At 39.6% G+C, this 22124-nt stretch overlaps 1 protein-coding gene across 2 annotated transcripts; it reads left to right on the top strand.

Moving 5' to 3' along the window:
- Window positions 1-2883: 2883 nt before the first annotated feature.
- sult2st3 (sulfotransferase family 2, cytosolic sulfotransferase 3) lies at window positions 2884-21461 on the top strand. 2 transcript variants are annotated; one of them, XM_042228997.1, is made up of 9 exons: window positions 2884-3177; window positions 4909-5117; window positions 5207-5333; window positions 5448-5542; window positions 14174-14354; window positions 14545-14625; window positions 20856-21065; window positions 21154-21280; window positions 21367-21461. In XM_042228997.1, exons 1-8 carry the CDS (start codon window positions 3036-3038, stop codon window positions 21228-21230), a joined length of 1122 nt encoding a protein of 373 aa, XP_042084931.1. In that variant the 5' UTR covers window positions 2884-3035; the 3' UTR covers window positions 21231-21280; window positions 21367-21461. The 2 variants fall into 2 exon arrangements, with proteins under 2 accessions (XP_042084931.1, XP_042084932.1); XM_042228998.1 differs by lacking the exons at window positions 20856-21065; window positions 21154-21280; window positions 21367-21461 and adding an exon at window positions 15479-16649 and having other exon boundaries at window positions 2896-3177.
- The last annotated feature ends 663 nt before the right edge of the window (window positions 21462-22124 follow it).

The following is a 22124-nucleotide window of genomic DNA, read 5'->3' as shown; positions in this document are numbered from 1 at the left end:
GAAGCTGGGATAGGCTCCAGTCAACCTGCAAACCTGAACTGAATATTTATTATACTATTAGAAGGATTTCATTAAATATTTTAAATGGATTAGTTGGTGTTTTACATGCTAGTTTTCTAGTTAAGAGTTTTACGTGTTGATTTTAGCTTTCATTAGTGCAATCTCACAATAATAACAGTAAAAGCTTAAAATACTTCACAGCTGCATGATTGGTTGACTGGATTTGTAGAAAGATACACTTGTGGTCATAAGGTACATACGCTCATCATGGACATGAATACCATGGGCTTTGATCTTTAGTGTCTTAAAAAAAAAGAATCGTGGTCAAGTTTGAATTTATTTTGGATTCTTCCACACAGTCAAAAGTACAGATGCATAGGTGAAATGTAGGCATAAACTCAAATCTTTTAATAAGTGGTTCTGAATGAGCTGAACGGTCTTTTAAAATCGCACCACACATCAAAACTGGAACGGATGAAGAAGGTTAACATTCCCCAAAATCTGAGGACTATGCTTAAAAGCAGGGTCTGTATAAAACCAACCAATTTAACCAACTTTTTGACTACCAAAAATGCCTGGTTTAGGTGGTAATTGCTAATGGACATTTACCCAAATATTAGTCCTGGTGTATTTGTACTTGTATCTCTATGTGTGTTATTATTATTATTATTATGTGTCTGGTTGTTATTATGAAAAATTCACCTCTTAACAACCAGGAATGCTGCAAACATGTGAAAGTAATCAAATTTGCTTCTGGAACATGCAGAGGATGACACATTCCTGAAGTTTGGCTCAAAATGCAGGATAACTTGTAGTTCTTTACATACTGAAGAACTGCAAGTATTAAACATTCCCCCATTAGTAAATCAATCAGATCAAGATGAGGATCAGATGGAGATAAAAAGGTCATCAAGGAACAAGAGAAAGAGACAATTTTTCCAGTTATCACACAGAATTGTGTGATAACAGGATATTAGTTTACAGAGCCTGTTAAAATTATATGTCTAACATTAAAATGTTGGTGACACAATAATTTCTTCCTAATGGCACTGACATATTTATAGGGTTCATTTTTGAGGCAAAATATCATGAGGTAGTCATGCTTTTGCAAATATTCCACCTTGGAGTGCAGTTTGCACAAATTGTTATAAAAATGCACTCACCCTACAAACATTACTGATGAGTCAAGATCTGCACAAATTGACAGAAACACTGAAGCAGCTACACATTTTATTCTTATTGTCATGTATGTCCTATTTGTCAGGTGATAGAGAGTAATGGTGATACAAGAATCACAGGTGACATTGGATGATGACTTGGTGGTTCATTACTGTATTTGAAGCACATGTGTGACTGCATGTATTTGGAATGTCTCACTGTTATTCATCAGGTGACAGAGGCAGCTCTGCCATGTTGTAGCTCGGACAGAGGTGAAGAGGCGAGGTCACAGGTGACTGACTGAAGATTTGGTGCTATAGATTAACTAGTATTTATTATCATGACAATTGTTAGGCTGCTGATGTAAATTGATTCATTAGTGTATATTTGACAAAGAATCTGAATTGACATGTCTGACTTTTATATGGCACAAATCAATGTGTTATTTTATCAGGTAGCAATATGTCCTAGTGCAGTCAGAGGGGAAGAGCCAGGGCCAAAGGTGAGGCACATCAAGCACAGAATAATAATTTTAATCTGAGGATAAAATGCATGTACTGAGCCTGAAAGAAGCTTCAGTGCTCTCAGAAGACTAAAAAGATGGCTAGGGTCCACCAGGAGAGTGGGACAGTATAGATGTAAAACAAATAAGCCAGCAGTTTATCTCAGTTAACGAGAGGAGCAGGCATGTGTTCGGCTCCTTCACAAAGTGGACATTGAGTTGTTGTGTAGGGCACCAGTAGTCCATGTCTGTTGCTGTAACAGTAGTTCATGTTTAGAATAAAAAATCCCAGCTCACTGATTTGATAGGGGCAATAGTGTAGTGTGCCTAAAATGTTGCATAATTTTGCTGAGAGATCTTTTACTTTGTGGTCAGCTTTGTGGTCAGCAGTTTTATGGACAAAAACCACCAGGTCATTCAGTGTTCCCTTAGTGCTAATGTGTTAGAGATGTTGGTGTACTATAACTGAACTAATGTTGTTAAGTCCTTAAAGTCATATTCTTTTATTGTCATGACTGTATTTGAAGCTATTTTTATGTTTGTATGATACCTGATTTATATGGAATATGGCTGAAGTAAACTAAAGCCTAAAATACTTAGTCAGTCATTTGTTTTTATAGTAATTTAACATTATATAATTCACATATAAAACTATGAACTGCAATTTTAAATGGTTTAAAAGCATGCAGAATAGCATATGTAGGCAAGTATATTTCTCCTTTTTTTTAATCAAGAAGCAAAGACAGAAAGGAAAAAAAGAAACAGGGCAGCGTTCAGTGGTTGAATCATCCGTCCCCACCAATGCCAAAACCAAATCTACGCCCTTGACCCACTCCAAGATAAGGTCAAGATACAAGAAGGGAGAACATTCTGATACTTTCCCAGAAACACAGAGGAAATTTGAAGGCTACAACTTAACAAATTTTTAAAAAACCTGTGATCCAGCTTTATGCTGCAGTCAGTAATGTCTGCAGCATAAGGCTGGTCACTGATATTAATGTATATATATATATATATATATATACATTGATATCAGGTCAATTGCTGTATCGAACAAAACCTAATTGTAAATCAGGCGCCATACAGAAAATCACGTGCTGCCTTCATGTTACCCTGTAAAATCTGGCTATTACTTTATTCGACATGATTGTGGGACAGTTAATTGCTATTAGTCTGAATAGTAATTTTGAGGTCATAAGTAACATAATAAATAACTTTGGAGATGTTTAAGGAATCAAGCACTGGGCACGAGGAAAGTAAATATTTACTGTTTGATTTGCATTTTCGCTTCCTCTGTGATTTCCCACCGTGCGTGAACGTGGCGGGGAAGTACGACGGTTACTGACAGCTACACTTTCTCTGCATACTTCGAAAAATGTCGATTTCCGAGGAGATGTACCTGCACTATCACGGACTGATTGTGCCCAAGGAAACTCACTCTTATGAGAGTTTGGAGTTTGCTCAGGGATTCAAGTTTGAAGACGACGACGTCCTGGCTGTTACCTACCCGAAGTCAGGTGAGAGCTTCTGTAAAACACTCAAGCGGCTTTTACTTCACAGAAAACTGATGACTAAACCTTTGTGACGGTAGAATTTGATGATAGACGCTGCACCTGCGCATTTATCTGTGTAAGTGGTGTCAGACAGAGCACGCAGAGACTGCGGGTGAGGGTGAAAATAAATGAGGTTCGCGAGTGAATTGTACGCCGTTGTCGTACAATACAACAGTTGTTGTACAGTACAACAGTTGTTCTGCCAAAAAGTGATTTCCGGTATTTGCCAAAACTGATTGCTCGAATTTAAACTGCTATAAGTGTTGGCCTATAATATGTGAAACAGATGTCAAATGCATCCCTTATGGATGACATAAAGTCATCTTGAGCCACAAACAATATTAGTGTAAGAAGGTAGAAGCCGCAATCAGTTTTTGGCAGTGACTTTCACGTAACCTTTATTTATGCAGTTAAAAAAATGTCATTAACATTAAAAAATGTCTTTTGTAAGAGTAAGCTGGCCAAGAGGACAACAGAAATGGCAGCAAATATTACAATAGTTCTGTAAAAATATTTTAAGTGGGGATAAACGACCAAATTGGTTATAATGTAAGTACAATAACACAGAGTTGTAAAGATATTTGAAAAACAGATAATTTTTAAATTCTATATATAACCCCTTTGTAAACCCTGTTCACCAAAGTCTATTTACGAACATACGTAAAGATATTACACATAAAAAATACACAGAAACATTGGAAATCAATTTTTGGCAGGCAATCACTTTTTGGCACAACACCGTCCTTGAACAGTTTGCTGCTCAACCTGAATGTTTACTATTACCAGTTTGCCTTTGAAGGCTAGAGACTGCATAAACCTATATATGTGGTTAAGTAAGCCTAGATACTGTGCACTATGCAAGAGTTATGCAAAGTTTTTCCAGTCACTCCAAAGCCGTGTGTCAACTGTTATGATATTGTGAAAAATGATGCAAATGGCTGCGGTGAACACGTACTTCAAGAAGAGGGAGGAACATAGAGGGATGTATAAAAGTGTATAAAATGTGCAGTTTGAAGGAAATGGGAGTCTGCAAGGTAGTGGCAGGTGAGAATGTAGCTAGGCAGATGAGTCGCTGAAGTTGAAGAGCAAAGAATGTTGCATAGAGTTCGGAGAGGATTTAAGATAGCTCTGGGTGGAAGGCAAGGGTTATCAGATGTCTGGGAAAACTGCGCAGAATGTATCCTCTGGATAGTTTCCAAACAACAAGTAGACTTGTTGTGAAAAGAAGAACTACAGGAAAGTATCCAAAGTGAAGAAAGACCTGAGTACTGGGAGCTTGTCATACAGCAAAGAGAGCGCTTGTGAAAGGAAATGGTTTATAATGAGTTGTATGTGAGGCTGCACACTAAGAAAAGAAAATGGGGCTTGTAACAACTGGCTAGTCAAGACAAGGTAGAAAGGATGTCCAGCAGATTAGCATGGTTAATGATAGAGATGAAATATACCAACAAGTGAAAAGAGTATGTTGAGATGATGGAAAGCACTGCACCTGGCAGTCATGTGTGTGTATGATGTGCAGGATCTTTAATTGGAGAGCAGTTACAAACTGTGCTCACATTTACTAAGACCGATTTTCATAAGCGTTCCTGATACTAAGCACCGGTTCCCACTATTGTTTCTGTTAACCTGTTATGCAGTTATACTTGAAGACCTGTAGCTCATACTCATAAATTTTTTTTATTGCTATTTCTTCAGGTACAATCTGGATGCAGGAGATCCTCCCACTGGTGCTGAATGGGGGGGATCTGACCCCCATCCATACCATTCCTAACTGGGAGAGAGTCCCATGGCTGGAAGAGAAACAACTGGCACGGGTGGTGGATAAGCTGGCATCTCCACGGGCACTGGTCTCACATTTTCCCTACAACCTCATGCCCCCTTCCTTCTGTACCTCCAAAGCAAAGGTAATGACTCTGTGTGATATTCCCAATGTGTTCCTGATTGTGTAAGAGACTTTACACACACGTATGTTTTTGCACTCTTTCTGCTGTAGGTGATCTACGTCATGAGGAACCCAAAGGACATCATGGTGTCTTCATACTACTTCCACCAGATGGCTGGCTTCCTTGAGGATCCAGGAACCTTTGATGAGTTCATGGATAAATTTCTTGAGGGCAAAGGTCAGAGATCACATATGCACAAGAGGAGACATGCAAGAAAATCAATATTTGCAAGTTCTATCACAATAGTGGTTGGATCTGTAACTGGTCAGCCAATGTCTGCTTTATTTGCAGTGATGTTTGGAAAATGGACAGACCACGTGAAGAATTGGAAAAACAGTGAACTGGGAGACAGAATAATGTACATTACATATGAAGAAATGGCTCAGGTAAAACACTTCCAATGTTTTCACTGAAAGGAAAGTATTTCATGTGAGGTTTTTTTTTTTTTTGGTTTTTTTTTACTAAACTACCAGACACAGTGTCTCATAGTGCACCGCACTGTCAGTGTGTGCGTGCACACTATGAGAGACAGGTGTAACAGAGAGCTGCCATTACCTGCACAGAATAAATATTTTAACTCACACTTTCTCTTGTTATATTTTCAATTGTCATATTCTGCATTGAAGTAAACAGAAAGTAATTGGAGGACTGTTGAAACTTTTATTCATTATCAGGTCATCAGCTGAATTACATGAGCAGCTGTTGTTAGCTGTGTGTGTATTTGTGGGTGCAGTTGTCTTGCTCAACTTCAGCCTGCACCTCGTCACTACGGCATTCGCCTACAATATACAAGTAAAGAAAGCGATCTATATCAATATACTAGAGCTGGGCGATATGAGATTTTTTCATATCACGATATGTTTTTTTCATTTCAGGCGATAACGATATCTATCACGATATAAGCAAATAACTATATTTGTAAGATTTAAATGTGCCGTTGCTCACAAGTAAAATGTGAAATAATCAGCAGCTTGTTTTTATTTAAATATTTATTTCCCATAATAAGTTCAACAGGGTAGATGTACTTAAGGAACATGAGACTTTTTCAGATAAATAAAGGCAAATATTGCAAACTACACAAAAGGCAGCCGCTAAAGCGTTTAAGTTTCAAAATAGAACAAACGAAACAGACTAAATTGTCAATTCCACTTAGAAACAAAATATTAATTCTAAAAATAAATCTTAGTTTGTTTTACAGAAGAACAGACAAAATGACTAACTTTTGTCAATATCAAATAAACTGAGAACTAAAAGGAAATTCTCAATCTCTCCTTGTTGTATAGCTTAGCTTTTCAAACAGTTTTAACAGTTACTTTAGTCTGACAAAAGCCGAATGACGAATTAGCGCTTCCAGTCAGAGATGAGCATGCACCGCTTTATTGTATTTCCAGACTTGCTTTCGGCACAATTTACAGTGCGCGCTACTCTGTTTTTTGTCAGACTTGAAATAGCCGAAATACCTTCACACTACGGAACTTCTATGGCTCTTCCGTTCGACAATCTCTCCGGCATTGGAACTAGGGCTGAACGATATATCGCATTTGCGATAATATCGCGACATGATCAAGTGCAATTTTCTAACCGCAAAGGCTGCGATTATACTCTGGACATGTCCAAATTCATGGGCTGCATCCTCCTGAGGCCGCATTTGTAGACCGATTACGTCACAGCGACGCGCCGAAGGCTGTCCAAATTACTACCATATCCCAGAATTCATAGCGCGGCCCAGCCAAACTCCAGTTTCCAGCAATGGCGGCCGCTACTAAGTTTTAAAATTACTCATACTAATCTTTCTGGGTCACAAAATAAACTTTTAACATATTTTCAGGCGAGAAAGTAGTTGTGTAAACATCAAATATCTGCTCGGTTTATCAAGATATCCCATATTTGCAAAAGTGCTTCGACGTTTTCAGAGGCGTCTGCTACCCTCCGCTAGCTCGACAGCTAGCCGGAAGCTCGAGGGTTACTGATGCGGCCGAGAACGGCACAACTCCCGGCACATCATTTTCAGATCACCGCGGAGTTTCGCTGCTCGGGTTAAACGTAATATATAAGTCACTTAGACAACCTAAAATGTTATTGTTGGGCTTTTTTCAGTGTTTTGTTTGTTCGTGAGTAAATCGGTTTGGCTGAGATTAAAGTTATTAGATTAGATAAAATAAAACTTTATTAATCCCCCGGGTGGGTTCCTCCTTGGTTTTCACACAGCTGACTAAACGTCAAACAGAAAACTTATTAAACAGAAGTATGAGACAGTCGAGAATTTACACCAGTGTCTGGTTATATTTTAGATAGCAAGAAGCAGACGGCCGAGTTTATTAAACTCCACCGAGACAGCGGTGACGCTAATCAGAACTAGCCGCTAGACCGTCCAATTTCACGCCTTTAAATTTTAAAGGCGTGTTTGTGTGTGTGTTTATACAATTGCTATTATGTTTGCACTTTATGTGTAATGTTACTGACTGCAGAGATCAGTAAGATGTGTGTATTTTTTATTTATTAGTTTTATTTATTTAATATTATTTTTTAATTGAATGACTGTCTAGTAGTTCACAGATGTCGAAAAACTGAGTGTGGTAAAGCCACTGATTTTTTTTATGTATATTTCTGCAATCTGCACATTGTACTGACTTTCATTTTAATGTTTACACCAGGGTTCCTTGTCAGCACTTTATGCTCAGATGTTTGTAAGCTAAAAATAAACTATTGTGTATGTTCAAATATACTGTTGTGATTGAAGAAGTTAAATAAAAATGTCAGTCATCAATTCATGCATCACCTCATGTCATCATAACAGAGGTCTGTCTTCCAGGAAAGAACAGTTTAAAATTAATGTAATATAGTATTGGCCATACTATATGATGTATTGCTTGTCTTTGTTTAATAATACAGAAGACAAAGACCTTAAAAAATAATCGCATATCGCATCGCAATCGCAATATTGGGGCAAAAAAATCGCAATTAGATTATTTTCCATAATCGTTCAGCCCTAATTGGAACCATCATCTGTTTTCTCTTCGGTAACCTTCGGTCACGCTCTCGGTTGATTTTTCTCTAGTCGGCACACTCATTTCCTCCATTATACGGGCAGCACGCCGGCTGGCTGCTTCCCAAAACAAATACACATGTGCGGCTTGGCACTTGTGCTGTACGTAACAAGTCACGTGACGTGACGCTGCGGCTGCGATTGGTTCGGCTCTGCACTACTTAATTTGGATTGGCTGTTTTTTTTGTTTTTTTTTAAGAGGACAAGAGCGGTGAGGCCTATCGCAATAGTTTAATTTTTCTATCGAGAAAAGGTTATTTCGCGATACATATCGTTATCGTTCTATCGCCCAGCTCTACAATATACAAATCTGTTGGTTAAATAACATGAATTTTTGCAAACATAAATCATAGTAGTCAGCTAGAACATCATAGAAAGAAATAGTTTTTTCAGCCTTTTATTCACCTCTGCTGCTTCCTGGTTGCAATGTTATGATCGGGGAAGATTGTGCCCCAGGCAGTGTTGGGAAGGTTACTTTTAAAATGTATTCCACTACAGATTACAGAATACATGCCCCAAAATGTATTTTGTAATGTATTCCGTTACGTTACTCAATGAGAGTAATGTATTCTGAATACTTTGGATTACTTAATATATTATCATGCTTTTTACAACTGCATGAATGTACTGTTGCTGTGTGATTTATTACTATTACTGAAGGTCCGTGGCTCCGAACCGTAGTAAAGGGACCTCTGGCTAATACGTCGGTTCCGAGTCGGGCTCGTAGCCGAAAAATAGAGACAGAGAGAAGCGTTGAAAGGCTGCTCCAACGGAACTTATTGTTTCGGAGGAAAACACGAACACAGTGTACAGTCGAGTCTTAATAGCTTACTTACAACCGGGCTCGTCAGGCACTCTTCTTGGCTGCAGTGGTTATTATTGTTTTTTTCTGTTCTCAAACTGCTCTCCTCTCAGGAGCTCAGTCTGCTTTTCTCCTCCTCTCCCCTCATGTATTGTGCATTTCATTGTTTTTCTTATCATCCTTTGGGAAGACAGCTCTCTGACCCGTCTTCCCAATGTGATGTTTTTGCAGTGTATATAGTTAGAAGGGGACCCATTTCACTGCAGGTAACATGTACATGAAACATTGCAAGTGACAGGTAAATGCATAACCATCATCATCATCGCTTCCAGGCCAGGCCAGACAGCTGTGGGTGGGTCTCTGCTCGACTGGACCACCACTGCAGCGGGGAGTCTGTCTCGCTGATGATGGATTCTGCTCTGTACAAACTCAGAGCCCTGTTGCACAGGGCATCCTCATCTCAATCAGAGTCTGAAGACAAAGAAGAGAGGAGGAGGCCCATTGTCTTTGCTGCCTCCTTTGTGGTGGCATCTTTACGCTATTCCTGCAGCAGGGCTTCAAGGCTGGTCCAAAACTCTTCTCGCTCTCCGCTTGCAAGATGCTTTAAATCCTTAAAGCGTGGGTCAAGCACAGTAGCTATCTTGAGCCACTGATGATTGAGTGTAGCTACACGCTGGGATAGGTCCTTTGTGAAGGCAGTCTTAAATTTCACCATGTAGTTTGAGTTATCATTGGAGACCTCCATGGTGTGACGCAGGTGGCAGAAAGCAGGTAAAACCACGGAATATAAGACATATGGCTCACCTCCAAGAAGCTCAGTCACAAACCTGTAGTAGACAGTTCAAGAAAATAATGTCCTAAATTCTTTGTTTAATGCTACCGCATCCGGGGCAGCCGATGCGCCAGTATTGGGGAACAAGGATGCTGGTGAGAAGTGGGCTACTGGCCGAAGGAACCGAAACATCATCACACCGAAAGTGGAAATACAAATTTGAAATCATTGCCAGAACTACTGAACTGCAAAATCGACATCAGAGCTTTATCCAAATTATGACTCACAGGATCAGGGCAGACGGTCGTCAAACCATCACTCAACGATGACCAGATGGCACTCTACTACTCGGGTGGAGAAAAACGAAAAGCAGGAGTTGGTTTCATGGTTGCCCGTCGCACAGTCAAGAGTGTTGTCTCATTCCAGCCAATCTCCAATCGCCTTGTAGTGCTCACCATCAACGGTAGCATCAAAACCCACCTCATTACCATCTACACACCAACCGAGACAAATCCAGACCCGGCCAAGAACAATTTCTATAACCAACTACAACACACGTTGGATTCAATCAGACTGGGTGGGAGAGCACGGGGTCGGGTCATTTTGGACATGGTGTAATGAACAACAACGGTTTGCGCCTCTTGTCCTTCGCCAACACCAACAACTTCATCATCGGAAAAACACCCAATTTTAACATCCAAAGAAACATCAACTCACATGGCAAAATCCAACAGGTGATGACTCAGCGATGTTGGATTACATCCTGATTGACTCCTGTTTCCGTGATAAATCTTCTACTACAAAGAGCCAAATGCAAATCGCACCCATTGGCAAAGCTCAACTGGAAATGCCTGTCAGATCCCGCTTACAAGGCAGAATTTCAAATAGCATTATCCAGCCATTTTGCTGCATTGGTGCCATCCGAAGATGTCAACGTCAAAGAGCAACAAGTTTTGGACGTCATCATGGAAAGCGCCAAAGACCTGTGCCATCCCACACGCTGCCGAACACAGCCGTAGATATCCGACGAATGTCTCGATATGGTAGATGAAGCGAAATATGTGAAGCTGGTCGATTGAAGGAAGAACGCGAGGCTTACTGGAACCAAGTAGTGGCTGACTTGGAGGAAGTGGCCTCAAAGCATGAGTGCCACACCATTTATCGAATGCTCTGATGCCTGAGTAGAAAAACCAAATCAACAAATGACAACATCTGAAAGGCTGATGGCACCTTTGTATGATCATCAACTGAGCGGTTACAGTGCTGGACGGAGCCACAAGGACCACCAGCAGAGCCGCCACCCATCGAAGCACCAGAGACCCCGATGGTCCGATGATGAGTCAACCCTGGCAAAGGTGAAGACAGCCATCGGGACTTTGAAAAATGGAAAAGCGCTTGGTGTGGATGCAATTACAGCGGAATCGATCAAGGCTGGCGGTGATGTTCTTCTCCAACAAGTGCACCTTCTTCCGCAAAAAAATGTGGCGCACAGAGACGATTCCAAGAACATGGGAGAAGGCCATCAGTGGAAAAGTCTTCATGAAAGTAATTCAATCATGCCTGCAGAAACATCGCGAACAGACGAACCGCAAAGAGCAAGCCGGCTTCAGATCTCATCGCGGGTCCTGTGACCAGATGTTCAGTATTTGCCAGGTGAGGAGCAAATTTTATGTGGGAAACGGACGGTCATCATCTTTATTGACTTTCAGCCTACATTCGACTGCATCGATTGGGCAACACTTTGGATGACACTGGAGACTGAGCACATCCCACCGAAAGTAATTAAGCTCCTACAGGAAAATTAGAATGGATCATTGAGCCAAATTCGCATCCGAAACAAGCAGTCGACTGAATTCGCCATCCGCACAGGAGTCACCTTACTGCTGCTCTTCAACATCATGGTTTACACCATCATTTGACCGTGTAGTAACATCCTGTGTGAGTGGCTCTTTCTGTTGCCCCAGTCTTGTTTGCTCCTGGTGTAGTTCCTCCATATTAGCAGGGGTGTCTGTAATGCATCTCATTTTGCTTCCCTTTCAATATCATAAGGCTGTTCAATTTTACTTGAAATAGTCTTTCGGCACAGCAGTTGAAAGTTGGATCACCTGATGCTAACTGTAGCACATTTTCTAACCCCCTATCTTCTACCACTGATAGTAGTCTACAGTCCAGAGCAATCCTTTTATGCGAGAGTTGGTAAGTTTGTCCAATATTGGCTTACTAATTTTGGTTCTGGGGCCAGTCATTTCATCAAATTTGGACTGTTCATATGTTTTATTGTCACTGCCAGTGCTAGGTTCTGTGCCTCCTGCAACATGTTTTGAATTTGGATGGTATCGTAAGGTTGAGGTGCTTCGGTGGTACGGAAACTCCTTTTTGGACAGCTTGCACAAAACCATGCTTTTATCAAGGCTTCTGTCAGGTAGTCTTTTGAAATGAAATTTGCCTCCGATCAGTCCTAACAATGCGCGTTCTTCTTCTCCCTTTTTGTACATCTGATGTGTGCATTAGTGTAGTTGGTATTCCAGGAAATTGTGCATTGACAAAAGTTCCCCTTTGCTTGAAATGCAAAGTGTGATTAAATGCGTTGTTTTTTATTTAAATTATATTAATAAATTATTTTACATGTTTAAATTCCCATCCCTAGTTTTGAGACACAATTTCCCACATATTTTGATGCTCCACCTAAAGGCCCGAGTGCACCAATGTTCCCTCTAAGCTGCGCACATGCACAATTGCGCACTGCTGGCACGGTCTCTGCGCACAGAAAATCTGTGTTGTGCCCAAAAAAAAATCTAACCTGAATTGAAATTAAAATTAAAACTTTAACAATTCTGTTTTGCAGTGTTAGTCAGTGAGTGACTGGCTGCTCCTGTATGGGATTAGAACGATGCCACCATATTCCATAGTCCAGCCAATAATGCCATTTACATTCGCAGCTAATCAATGTGGTTGACAGGCTATGACAGCGTCCTTATGTGCCGACACCGGTGTTTTAGCTAGCAAAGCGGCGTGGCTGATGTGGAGTGAAGCCACATTAATGACAACGTGTACAACCATTGGAGATGTGAGCAGGACAGACGAAACAATTGACGGAAAAAGTATGGACTTTATACCAGTTTTTAAATTGTGTTGATAGGCCACCTAAAACCAGAGTTATGATAAAAAGATATGCAATGTGCAACTGTGTTTTATAAGGAAAACGCTCGAAAGCCTGTGAGCAAAAACAAAACCAAAAAAAACCCCCACCCTTTCCTATTGGTCGAAAAATATTGACCATGTTGACCAATCAAAAATGATATGGCAACATGGCATTTATTGTTTAGGAAGGGGGGAAGTTTTAGGAGTGACCGCAGTGTTTTGCCAGGTGAGTGATTTGCGACGTTTAGCACAAATCTTGTGTAGTTAGCGTGTTGTCTTGTATAGTTAGTGTGTAGTGTAGTCAATAGTTTTGTTGTGTGTGTCAGAACAATGAGGCGACTACTGAATGTTACAGGTGTTACAGGAGTGATACATCTCCTGTTGTCAGGCCTGCAGGTATCAGGCTGTTGTTCTCCTTTATCTCATAGTGGACAGAAATAATTTTTTGGAGTGACACAAATAATTTGTGTGGCATCAAATTTGATGCAGAACAGCTGATTGTTCTGTAAATAGTTTGAAATATTTATTTTAAAAAATGCCTTGGCTACATTTTTAGGTAAACAGCTGCAAAAAACTCCGTTGTTTGCAAAACTCAGTTACTTTTTTGAAGAAGTAACTATATAATTAATTGCCCAACATTGGTCATTATATACTGTATTTTGCAAACAGAGAATTACAGGACTCTCTCCCAGACCACAGACTCATACTCATAATTCAAGTCAGAGCTTTATTTAAAAAAGAAAGAAAGTTGTGTTTTCAAAATTGGAGTTAGAGTTATTTTCACTTCCAATAGTGTTAACATACTAAACAGGTCATGAACAAGATTTTTTTTTTTTCAAATTTTCATTGTCAGTGTGCTGAAGCAGTTAATTAAAAGTAGTCTAACATAAATGCTTTAATTTGATTATTTTAATAAACCATGTAACTTGGATGGATTCGATGTTGGCGTGACCACAGTGCACACTTCTAATGTTGCTCACAGTGGTCCAAGGGACCGCGCAGGGAGTTTGTGTGTTCGCTCAGACACATGAAAAATTAGAGGGAACATTGGAGTGCACCCTCCACATTTGTCACTTTGAGCAAAACAAACCCAGACTTATGTCTTGCCAAAACTTGAAATTGTGACTTAAACTATTCAAACCCCTGACCTTTCAAAGTTTGCTCATGAAATAACTTTAGAATAAGTTTTCAATAAAAGCCAAATTTAAAAAAAACACTGACTGTTTCACATTATATAACGAGCGTGTTTCTTCCAGGACCTGCCTGCGGCTCTCAGGCGTATTTCTGATTTCCTGGGCTGCAATCTGACTGAAGAAGTAATTCAGAAGGTAGCAGAGCATTGTTCTTTCAAGAGCATGCAGAACAACAACATGTCCAACTTCAGTCTGATCCCCAAGGTGTACTTGGACCATGACAAATCTCCTTTCCTAAGAAAAGGTGAGTTTCCATATCCCATTATGACACATCTGACTGGGTTGAAAAATTAGTGATATTGAACACAACACACCAACTTGGACGCGTTTGTTATCAAAGATGTCTTTTCAGAGTTTCTTCCATGGTCAATTTCTGTTCTCATCAGGTGTTTTTATGTTTATGTGACTCTTTACATGCGTGTTTTTGTTGTCAGGCATTGCTGGAGACTGGAAAAACCACTTCAGCTCAGAGCAACTGACCCGATTCACCTCTGTGATTTCCAAAGAGCTGGAAGGTGAGAGCTTCTCTCTGCCATGGAGCTTGGATTGACCACCATCTGAAATAGTGAGACGGAGAGATCAGGAGTGGTAAAGACAAAATCAAGACCTATATCGCGAGTAATGTTATATTTCTTATAGGAGGCACATCTAGTATACATAGAGCTGCCCCAAAAAAACAAAAGAGTGCATCGGCCAGCACAACAAATTTTGGATCCTTCGCTCTGATTTAGCGGTGAGTGCAGCGCATGCCGTTGTGAAAGGGCCTTTATGCTCCGCAGTGTGACTCACAGGTCCCAGGTCAGCCCTGACTTTGTGTTAGGTAATACTAAAGTAATAATGGGATTTCTGGTATATCACAGCTTTATCCTTTCAACAGCTACCGGAAGTTAAGGGACCTAGCTTATAATGAATATTCATATGGAAATCCTCCAGCTTCAAACTATATGTTGGAGCCAAGTCCAGGCCAATATTTTACTCAGTTACATCATGCCATATTTAAGTATTTGTCATGATCTTTAAGTTTTTATTATAATCTTGATCGTTTTAGGTTATAATGTAATATGCTGTGCTCCATAAATTAATCCTGCTTTGTTAGTCTGTTGTTGTTGTAAAGTGTTGGTAGATGTCGTAAAGGGGGTGTGTATTTGGCCCGCATGCGGAGGGGTGTGGGTAAAAGGTTAGGTAAGCAAGCAGGACGTGGAGCAAAAGTTTTCTGACCGTCGCCGTTTTAATGTCATTTTTTGTTGTAACACAAAGGGAATATAAACGGAGCTCCCACCAGAGGCATTTGTTTTGTACCTTTCAATTTGTAAGAAAAATAAATGTTTTGCCCCTTTTTTCCTTCGCCTCGTTTTTTGCTACCGGAAGGCATCCAAGAGACTTAACAAGAGCACGAGTCAGAAACTTTACGTTCTGCAGAAGCGGTAAAGAAGGACCGAAGGTTGCCGCTATAATACTATATTACCCTTCCAGGACCTGCAGCTCAGCAAAGCACCCCTTCGACAGCCCAACCCATCTGTCTCTGATTGGATTGTTAAATTTGTGATTGACCTGACATTGACCAATCAGCTGAAAGGAAGAAGAATTTGGTCAAAATTTTTAAGTTTAATATATAGTTTTTTGCTTTGCATCTGTAACCAGACCTTAAAAAACAAATTTGTAATGTGTAAATATTTTTTTACAAATACAAATCTCTTTTACATTGACACAAATTCTCTTCCATAGATGCACAAACATACAATTTTCAGATATTTGGTTTACAGGTTACAAAACTCAGTTCACAACTATGCTGTCTGATTTACAAAATATTCGTACTTGTAAAATATTTATAATAAATATTTTAAAATATTTATAACCACAATTTGAGCCCATAAACTAGTGCCATGAACTAGTGGTAAAAAACTAAATTGCCGCAAAATGACGTCACATCCGGTTTCGAGCAGGTCATGACGGACATGCGATAGTTCGCGCTGATGGATGTAGGAAGTGTTACAAACAGCTGATCGGATTGGCAAAGCGTGTTTCTGTAATATTATGTTTTTGTTGCTACAAGTGCTTTTTATGCAGTTTTTGCAAAGCTATATGTAGAAGGAAACTGTGACCTAGGGCAAGCTGATGGAATAAGATGTAAGTACAACTCCTCCGGTTTCATATGCAAAAAAAATTATTGCGCTAGCTTACGTGGTTGCAGTGCTACCCGGATTTAAAAATAGTTATGTAAAACGGAGCGTGCCCGCTCCAACCGGCTTTAAAGGGTTAATATATATTGTTTTTTAGTTTGTAATGCTTATTGCATGTTAACCTTGTATATGATTAACTTTTGCCATCTAGGACCTCCATATTCTGGATCTGCATGTATTTGACATTTAACTGGTACAATTTTTAAAGTTACTGAGCATAGCACATTCACGGCACAGTCCACATGTTTCTGCTAATACAAAGTTATGATACTGCAATCTTAATTAACATGGATGTAATGTTGTATTTAATTTGTTGTTGAGAATTTTAACAAGAAGATCAATAAAGTCATTAACAGTAACTTGTTGTCTTATTTACTTCTTTTATAGTTTTGATGAAATAGTAGTCAAATTTTAAATGCTAAACATCATATTGTTCTCCGGACGTATGATAGACACACAGGCTTGTTTTTATTTCAGCTGTAGCTGTAATAACAAGAATGATGGATGAATCTTTGAAAAGACACATTTCTGTTGGATTTTGTAAAAATAAGGCCTACAAATAAAGCTCCATTCCCCTATATCTGTAACGGGGTTGCTTTTTTTCTCTCATAATGAATCAAGCTACTTTAGCCACTCTGCATTCCTCTAATCTGATTTTCAAGCCTGTACATTATGTGTACATAGTGACTCAATGTGCTCTAATCACCACTTATATATTACAGAGCTGGAGCTTTTAGTCAGCAGGCGAGCTCACACAAGTTGATCCTTCTGGGATGTTGCAATGGTAGACTGAAAAAAAAGCTAGGATACTAGATATAAAAATGCTTTGCTAACTTTATGGAGCAAGTCAAAGCTTGAAAATGCCTTGCCTTTTTATGTTTTGGAGAAAAGTTATTTGCAAGCATATTCAACTTAAAATGCAACAGCTATGCAGATTTGAAGCTGCTAGCATATACAGGTGTGCTTACAGCAACATTTTATGATGAACTGTATCTTGGAGACAAATGCAAACACATTCCTACATGTCAGACCACAGGGGTTGGAAGCCCACACAGGACATTGGGTAGACTAAAGCAATTGTCTGTCTTAAATGAGCCATATCCAACAAATGTTGCACCAAATCAGCCGTGGGCTTTCAGTAATAGTAATAAATCACACAGCAACAGTACATTCATGCAGTTGTAAAAAGCATGATAATATATTAAGTAATCCAAAGTATTCAGAATACATTACTGTCATTGAGTAACGTAACGGAATACGTTACAAAATACATTTTGGGGCATGTATTCTGTAATCTGTAGTGGAATACATTTTAAAAGTAACCTTCCCAACACTGCATATACTACGTTATTAAGTTTGTGTTTAGGAATTCTGTCTTTGGGATGAAAGACAGAACTCATATAATATTTAAAACTTTACTTTCTGTATTTTGAAAATACACACCATGCTTATATGAATCAAAATTTCAGTGAGTCTTCTGCAAAGAGTTAGCAGCCAGGAATGCTGCAAAAATCTGAAAGTAATCAAATTTGTATCTGGAACAAGCAAAGAATAACACATTCCTGAACTTTCACTCCAAATGCAGGATAACTTGTATTTCTTTATAAACTAAAGAACTACTGGTGTGAAACTTTTTCCATTAATACAGTCAGATCCAGTATACTAATAAAAAGATCACATGTGGACAAATAGGTCATCAAGGAGAGGAGCCCATTTTTCACGCAGGATTGTTTTTCGGTAAGAAAAAACTGAATAAAAAGGAGGACGTACAAAACGAATGGTATTCACTCATTTTTTGCTAGTTCAGCTCACACGGCCCAATTTTTTTCTGTCTCTCATTTGTTGTCCCTTGAGTCCAATAAAGCTGTCATTGTTGAAAAGGCACAATGGTCACAGACACAGACATAAACACAGGCACACACACTACTTGCTTTTACGAGCTTGCTGAACAACGCTGTAGTGTTTACACTGTCGTGCTACTTTGCTGCGGTTGTGAATTCCAGTGAGTCATATCAAGCCAGGCATTATACTAACACGCAATCACTCCAACTTTATGTCAAGACACAGAAAGGGAGAACATAACTTGATGATTACAACCCAACAAAATTTCAAAACCTATGACCAGTCAGTAATGTCTGCAGCATGAGGTTGTTTATGTTTTATTTTCTTTAAGTCAGTTTTACTACATAAAGCCAAGAGTAATCGAATAAAAAGACAGTATACTATTTGAGACCAACCCGTGGTCATTAGGTCTTGGCTTCAACCTCTGAAATATAAAAGCAGTTTGGAATACAAAGTTCCCTTTCAGGAAGGTATACGTACTTGGAGGAGAATGGTCCAATCATGCCAACTAGATTATTAAATAAGGAGGTGCTCAGGGAAAGGGCACTGACTACGTAACAGGAGAAAGTCTCTAACGAAGGATAGGAGAAAAGTACAGAAGACTCACTCATCCAGAGAACTGTCATGTCTGCCACTGAGTACATTAAGTACCACGGTCTCCTCCTGCCCCTGGAGGCCCACACCACGGAGAGCTTGGAGTACGCCCAAAATTTCTGTGTGGAAGACACTGATGTGTTTACCATCACTTATCCGAAGTCAGGTATGTGTTTGTTCTCATATCTGTTGTCGCTTTTTAGCTTTTCTAGTTGTCTCTGATGGTTTTTGTTGATCAGCTTTAGTTTCCACATTTTATATATGGAGGAATTTATTCCTGTATATTTAAGAAATTTATTTTGATGGCAGCAAAACATCTCAAAAAAGCTGAGATTTGGGCAAAAGAACACTGAAAAGGGAAGTGACACTAAAAATAATCACATGGAGGAGCATTTCAAAACTTATTTGATTAATTAGCGACAGGTCGTCAGCAACATGACTTGGAATCAAAAGATCATCTCAGAGAGGCAGAGTTTCTCAAAAATGACGCTAGGCAGCGGTTCCTTTCTGAAAACAGCATTCACAAGTTGTGGAATGGTTTCAGAAAAATGTTCCTCAAATTAATGCCTGCATATCTGAAGGTGTGGGGGTCTGTGCTTATGGAGTGAGTGCTTGCACATCTGGAAAGGTGCCTTCAGAGCAGAAAAGTAACTTTTAGTTTAATTTTTCTGTGATTTTCTGCCTCTTTTTCTGTGATATCCTGCCTTTTTGGCCTAAAGGGACCACCCACCATTGGAGAGGAACTCCTCTAATAAGCACATCAGGGCTTAGGAGGGTAGCTCAAATAAGTCAAAGGATATAGACCAAAAGCAAATATCCATTACAGAGCACATAAATGAACCGGCTTGGTCTCAGAAGGATATACAGGTTTCAGAGGAACATACACTGCCGTCCAGGCAATATCTTTTTCAGGGAAGGTCTTGCATATTTCAGCAACATAATGCTAAACCACATACTGCAGCTATTACAGCATGCTTTTATAGTAGAAGATTCTACTTCAACTGGCTCCTTTCAGTATGGAAGAGTAGCAGCTCTACCCTGAGGCACAATCTCTAATGGAGAGACCAGCCTCCCTTCAGAGAAAGGCCATTTCTGCCAACTTTCTCAAACTTAGAGGTGCTGATTCTCATTCCCACCTTCATACTCAGCTGTAAGACAGGACAGCAGGGGGGAAAGTGGGAATTTCTTGAAATTCAGAGATTATACATAATGTCCTCATTTATTTAAAAAACAAACTGGACTATACTCTCTGTATCCCATTCAGAGGTTGCATGAAAATGCTATGCAGTTAAGTGAAGGCTCAACAAGTTAGCTTACTGTTTGTAATAATGCACCTTGTAGGACTGGTAGAGAGCAGACTGTGGGCTTCATGGTCAGTTTAACAGACAATGATGGTGGGAATATTATTAGTAGTCCACTCACTGAGCTTGACGTTTATAGCAGCTTCATACTCTGTAACATCTAGCATCTCTGTTGGCTAAATCCATAAACAACAGTGAATCTCAGAGCAGCAGCATACCTTAGCTGATCACAGCATGTACTCAAAGAAAAATCCTACTGGAGCTCACATTGGGAATTGTTCTTATGTGATTCTTTTCCCTATGCCCACCACTCCAACAGATCTTAGCATTCCCCCACCTACTAAATCCTAATGTAATGTTGGGCTACATTAATTTTTTCTGTTTACATGTTGATGCAAAGTCACCCATCTACAGTGCAGGCAGCAGCAACAAATGTAAGGCTGAGTTAGCTTAGCACAAAAATTGCTGGTAGAAATGTTTTTCAAAGAGCTGTTTTTTTTATTTTTGTACTGAGGGTACATTTACATCCAGTATAAGTACACATGCTTTACGTATACTTGGTCAAAGAAGTTGAATCATCTGGACGACCCTTTCAAATTTTGATTTGTCAGACCTCTGGAAAATCTTTCACTTAAGTCTTTGCTAGATGAAGTCAGCCTCAAAGAAGACAACAGCATTTCTGGATCTTTTTTCCCTTGCAGGGCAGGATGTTGTTTTGAAGTTGTGGTGCAATGACAAACTGTGTTCAATGGCATTGTTTCTCAGAAGGGTTCCTGAGCCCGGGCATAGTTTCCAATACAGATTGTTATTTCACTGTTATTTCTTCAGGTACAATCTGGATGCAGGAGATCCTCCCACTGGTGCTGAATGGGGGGGATCTGACCCCCATCCATACCATTCCTAACTGGGAGAGAGTCCCATGGCTGGAAGAGAAACAACTGGCACGGGTGGTGGATAAGCTGGCATCTCCACGGGCACTGGTCTCACATTTTCCATACAGCCTCATGCCCCCTTTCCTTCTGTGCCTCCAAAGCAAAGGTAATGACTCTGTGTGATATTCCCAATGTGTTCCTGATTGTGTAAGAGACTTTACACTCATTATGTTTTTGCACTCTTTCTGCTGTAGGTGATCTACGTCATGAGGAACCCAAAGGACATCATGGTGTCTTCATACTACTTCCACCAGATGGCTGGCTTCCTTGAGGATCCAGGAACCTTTGATGAGTTCATGGATAAATTTCTTGAGGGCAAAGGTCAGAGATCAAAACTGCACTTCTGTTATCACCAGTAGAAGAGTGGTTGCATGTGAATGATTTGCCAATTTCTATCTTATTTGCAGTGATGTTTGGAAAATGGACAGACCACGTAAAGAGCTGGAGAAACAGTGAACTAGGAGACAGAATAATGTACATTACCTACGAAGAAATGGTTCAGGTAAAACACTTAAAAAAATTTTTGTTAACAACGTCTTCCATTGTTTTCCATGAAAGGAAAGCATAACAGATCACTGTACAGAACACTTTATCTTCGAGCATTGTGTTGTCAGTATGTCTGCAATATTCCCAATAGAAAAGGTTATTTTAACATTCTTGCTGTTAAAAAAAACCCCAAAGGTTCATATTACGTTTGGACGTATAGTATTCAACTAATAAAACTCAGACTTTTTATCTTGCCAAAAATGTGAAGCTGTTACTTAAATCACTCAAATCCCTGACCTTTCAAAGTATGATCTTAAAATGACTTCAGAATTAGCTTTCATTAAAAGCTAAATTTGAAAAACACACACTGTTTCACATAATATAACAACCGTGTTTCTTCCAGGACCTGCCTGCATCACTCAGGCATATCTCCGATTTTCTGGGCTGTAATCTGACTGAGGAAGTCATTCAGAAGATAGCAGAGCATTGTTCTTTCAAGAGCATGCAGAACAACAACATGTCCAACTTCAGTCTAATCCCCAAGGTGTACATGGACAGTGACAAGTCTCCTTTTCTAAGAAAAGGCGAGTTTCCATATCTTCTATCAAAAGTGTATTTTTAGATTTCTTCCCAGAATCAATTTCTTTTCTCATCAGGTGTTTTTATGTTTATGTGACTC

Source organism: Haplochromis burtoni, unplaced genomic scaffold (genome assembly GCF_018398535.1).
Source record: "Haplochromis burtoni strain Fernald_Lab_line unplaced genomic scaffold, NCSU_Asbu1 Contig_373, whole genome shotgun sequence".
In the NCBI taxonomy this organism is placed as follows: Eukaryota; Metazoa; Chordata; class Actinopteri; order Cichliformes; family Cichlidae; genus Haplochromis; species Haplochromis burtoni.
The sequence above is the reverse complement of the archived record's forward strand: the minus strand, read 5'-3'. Positions and strand labels throughout refer to the sequence as shown.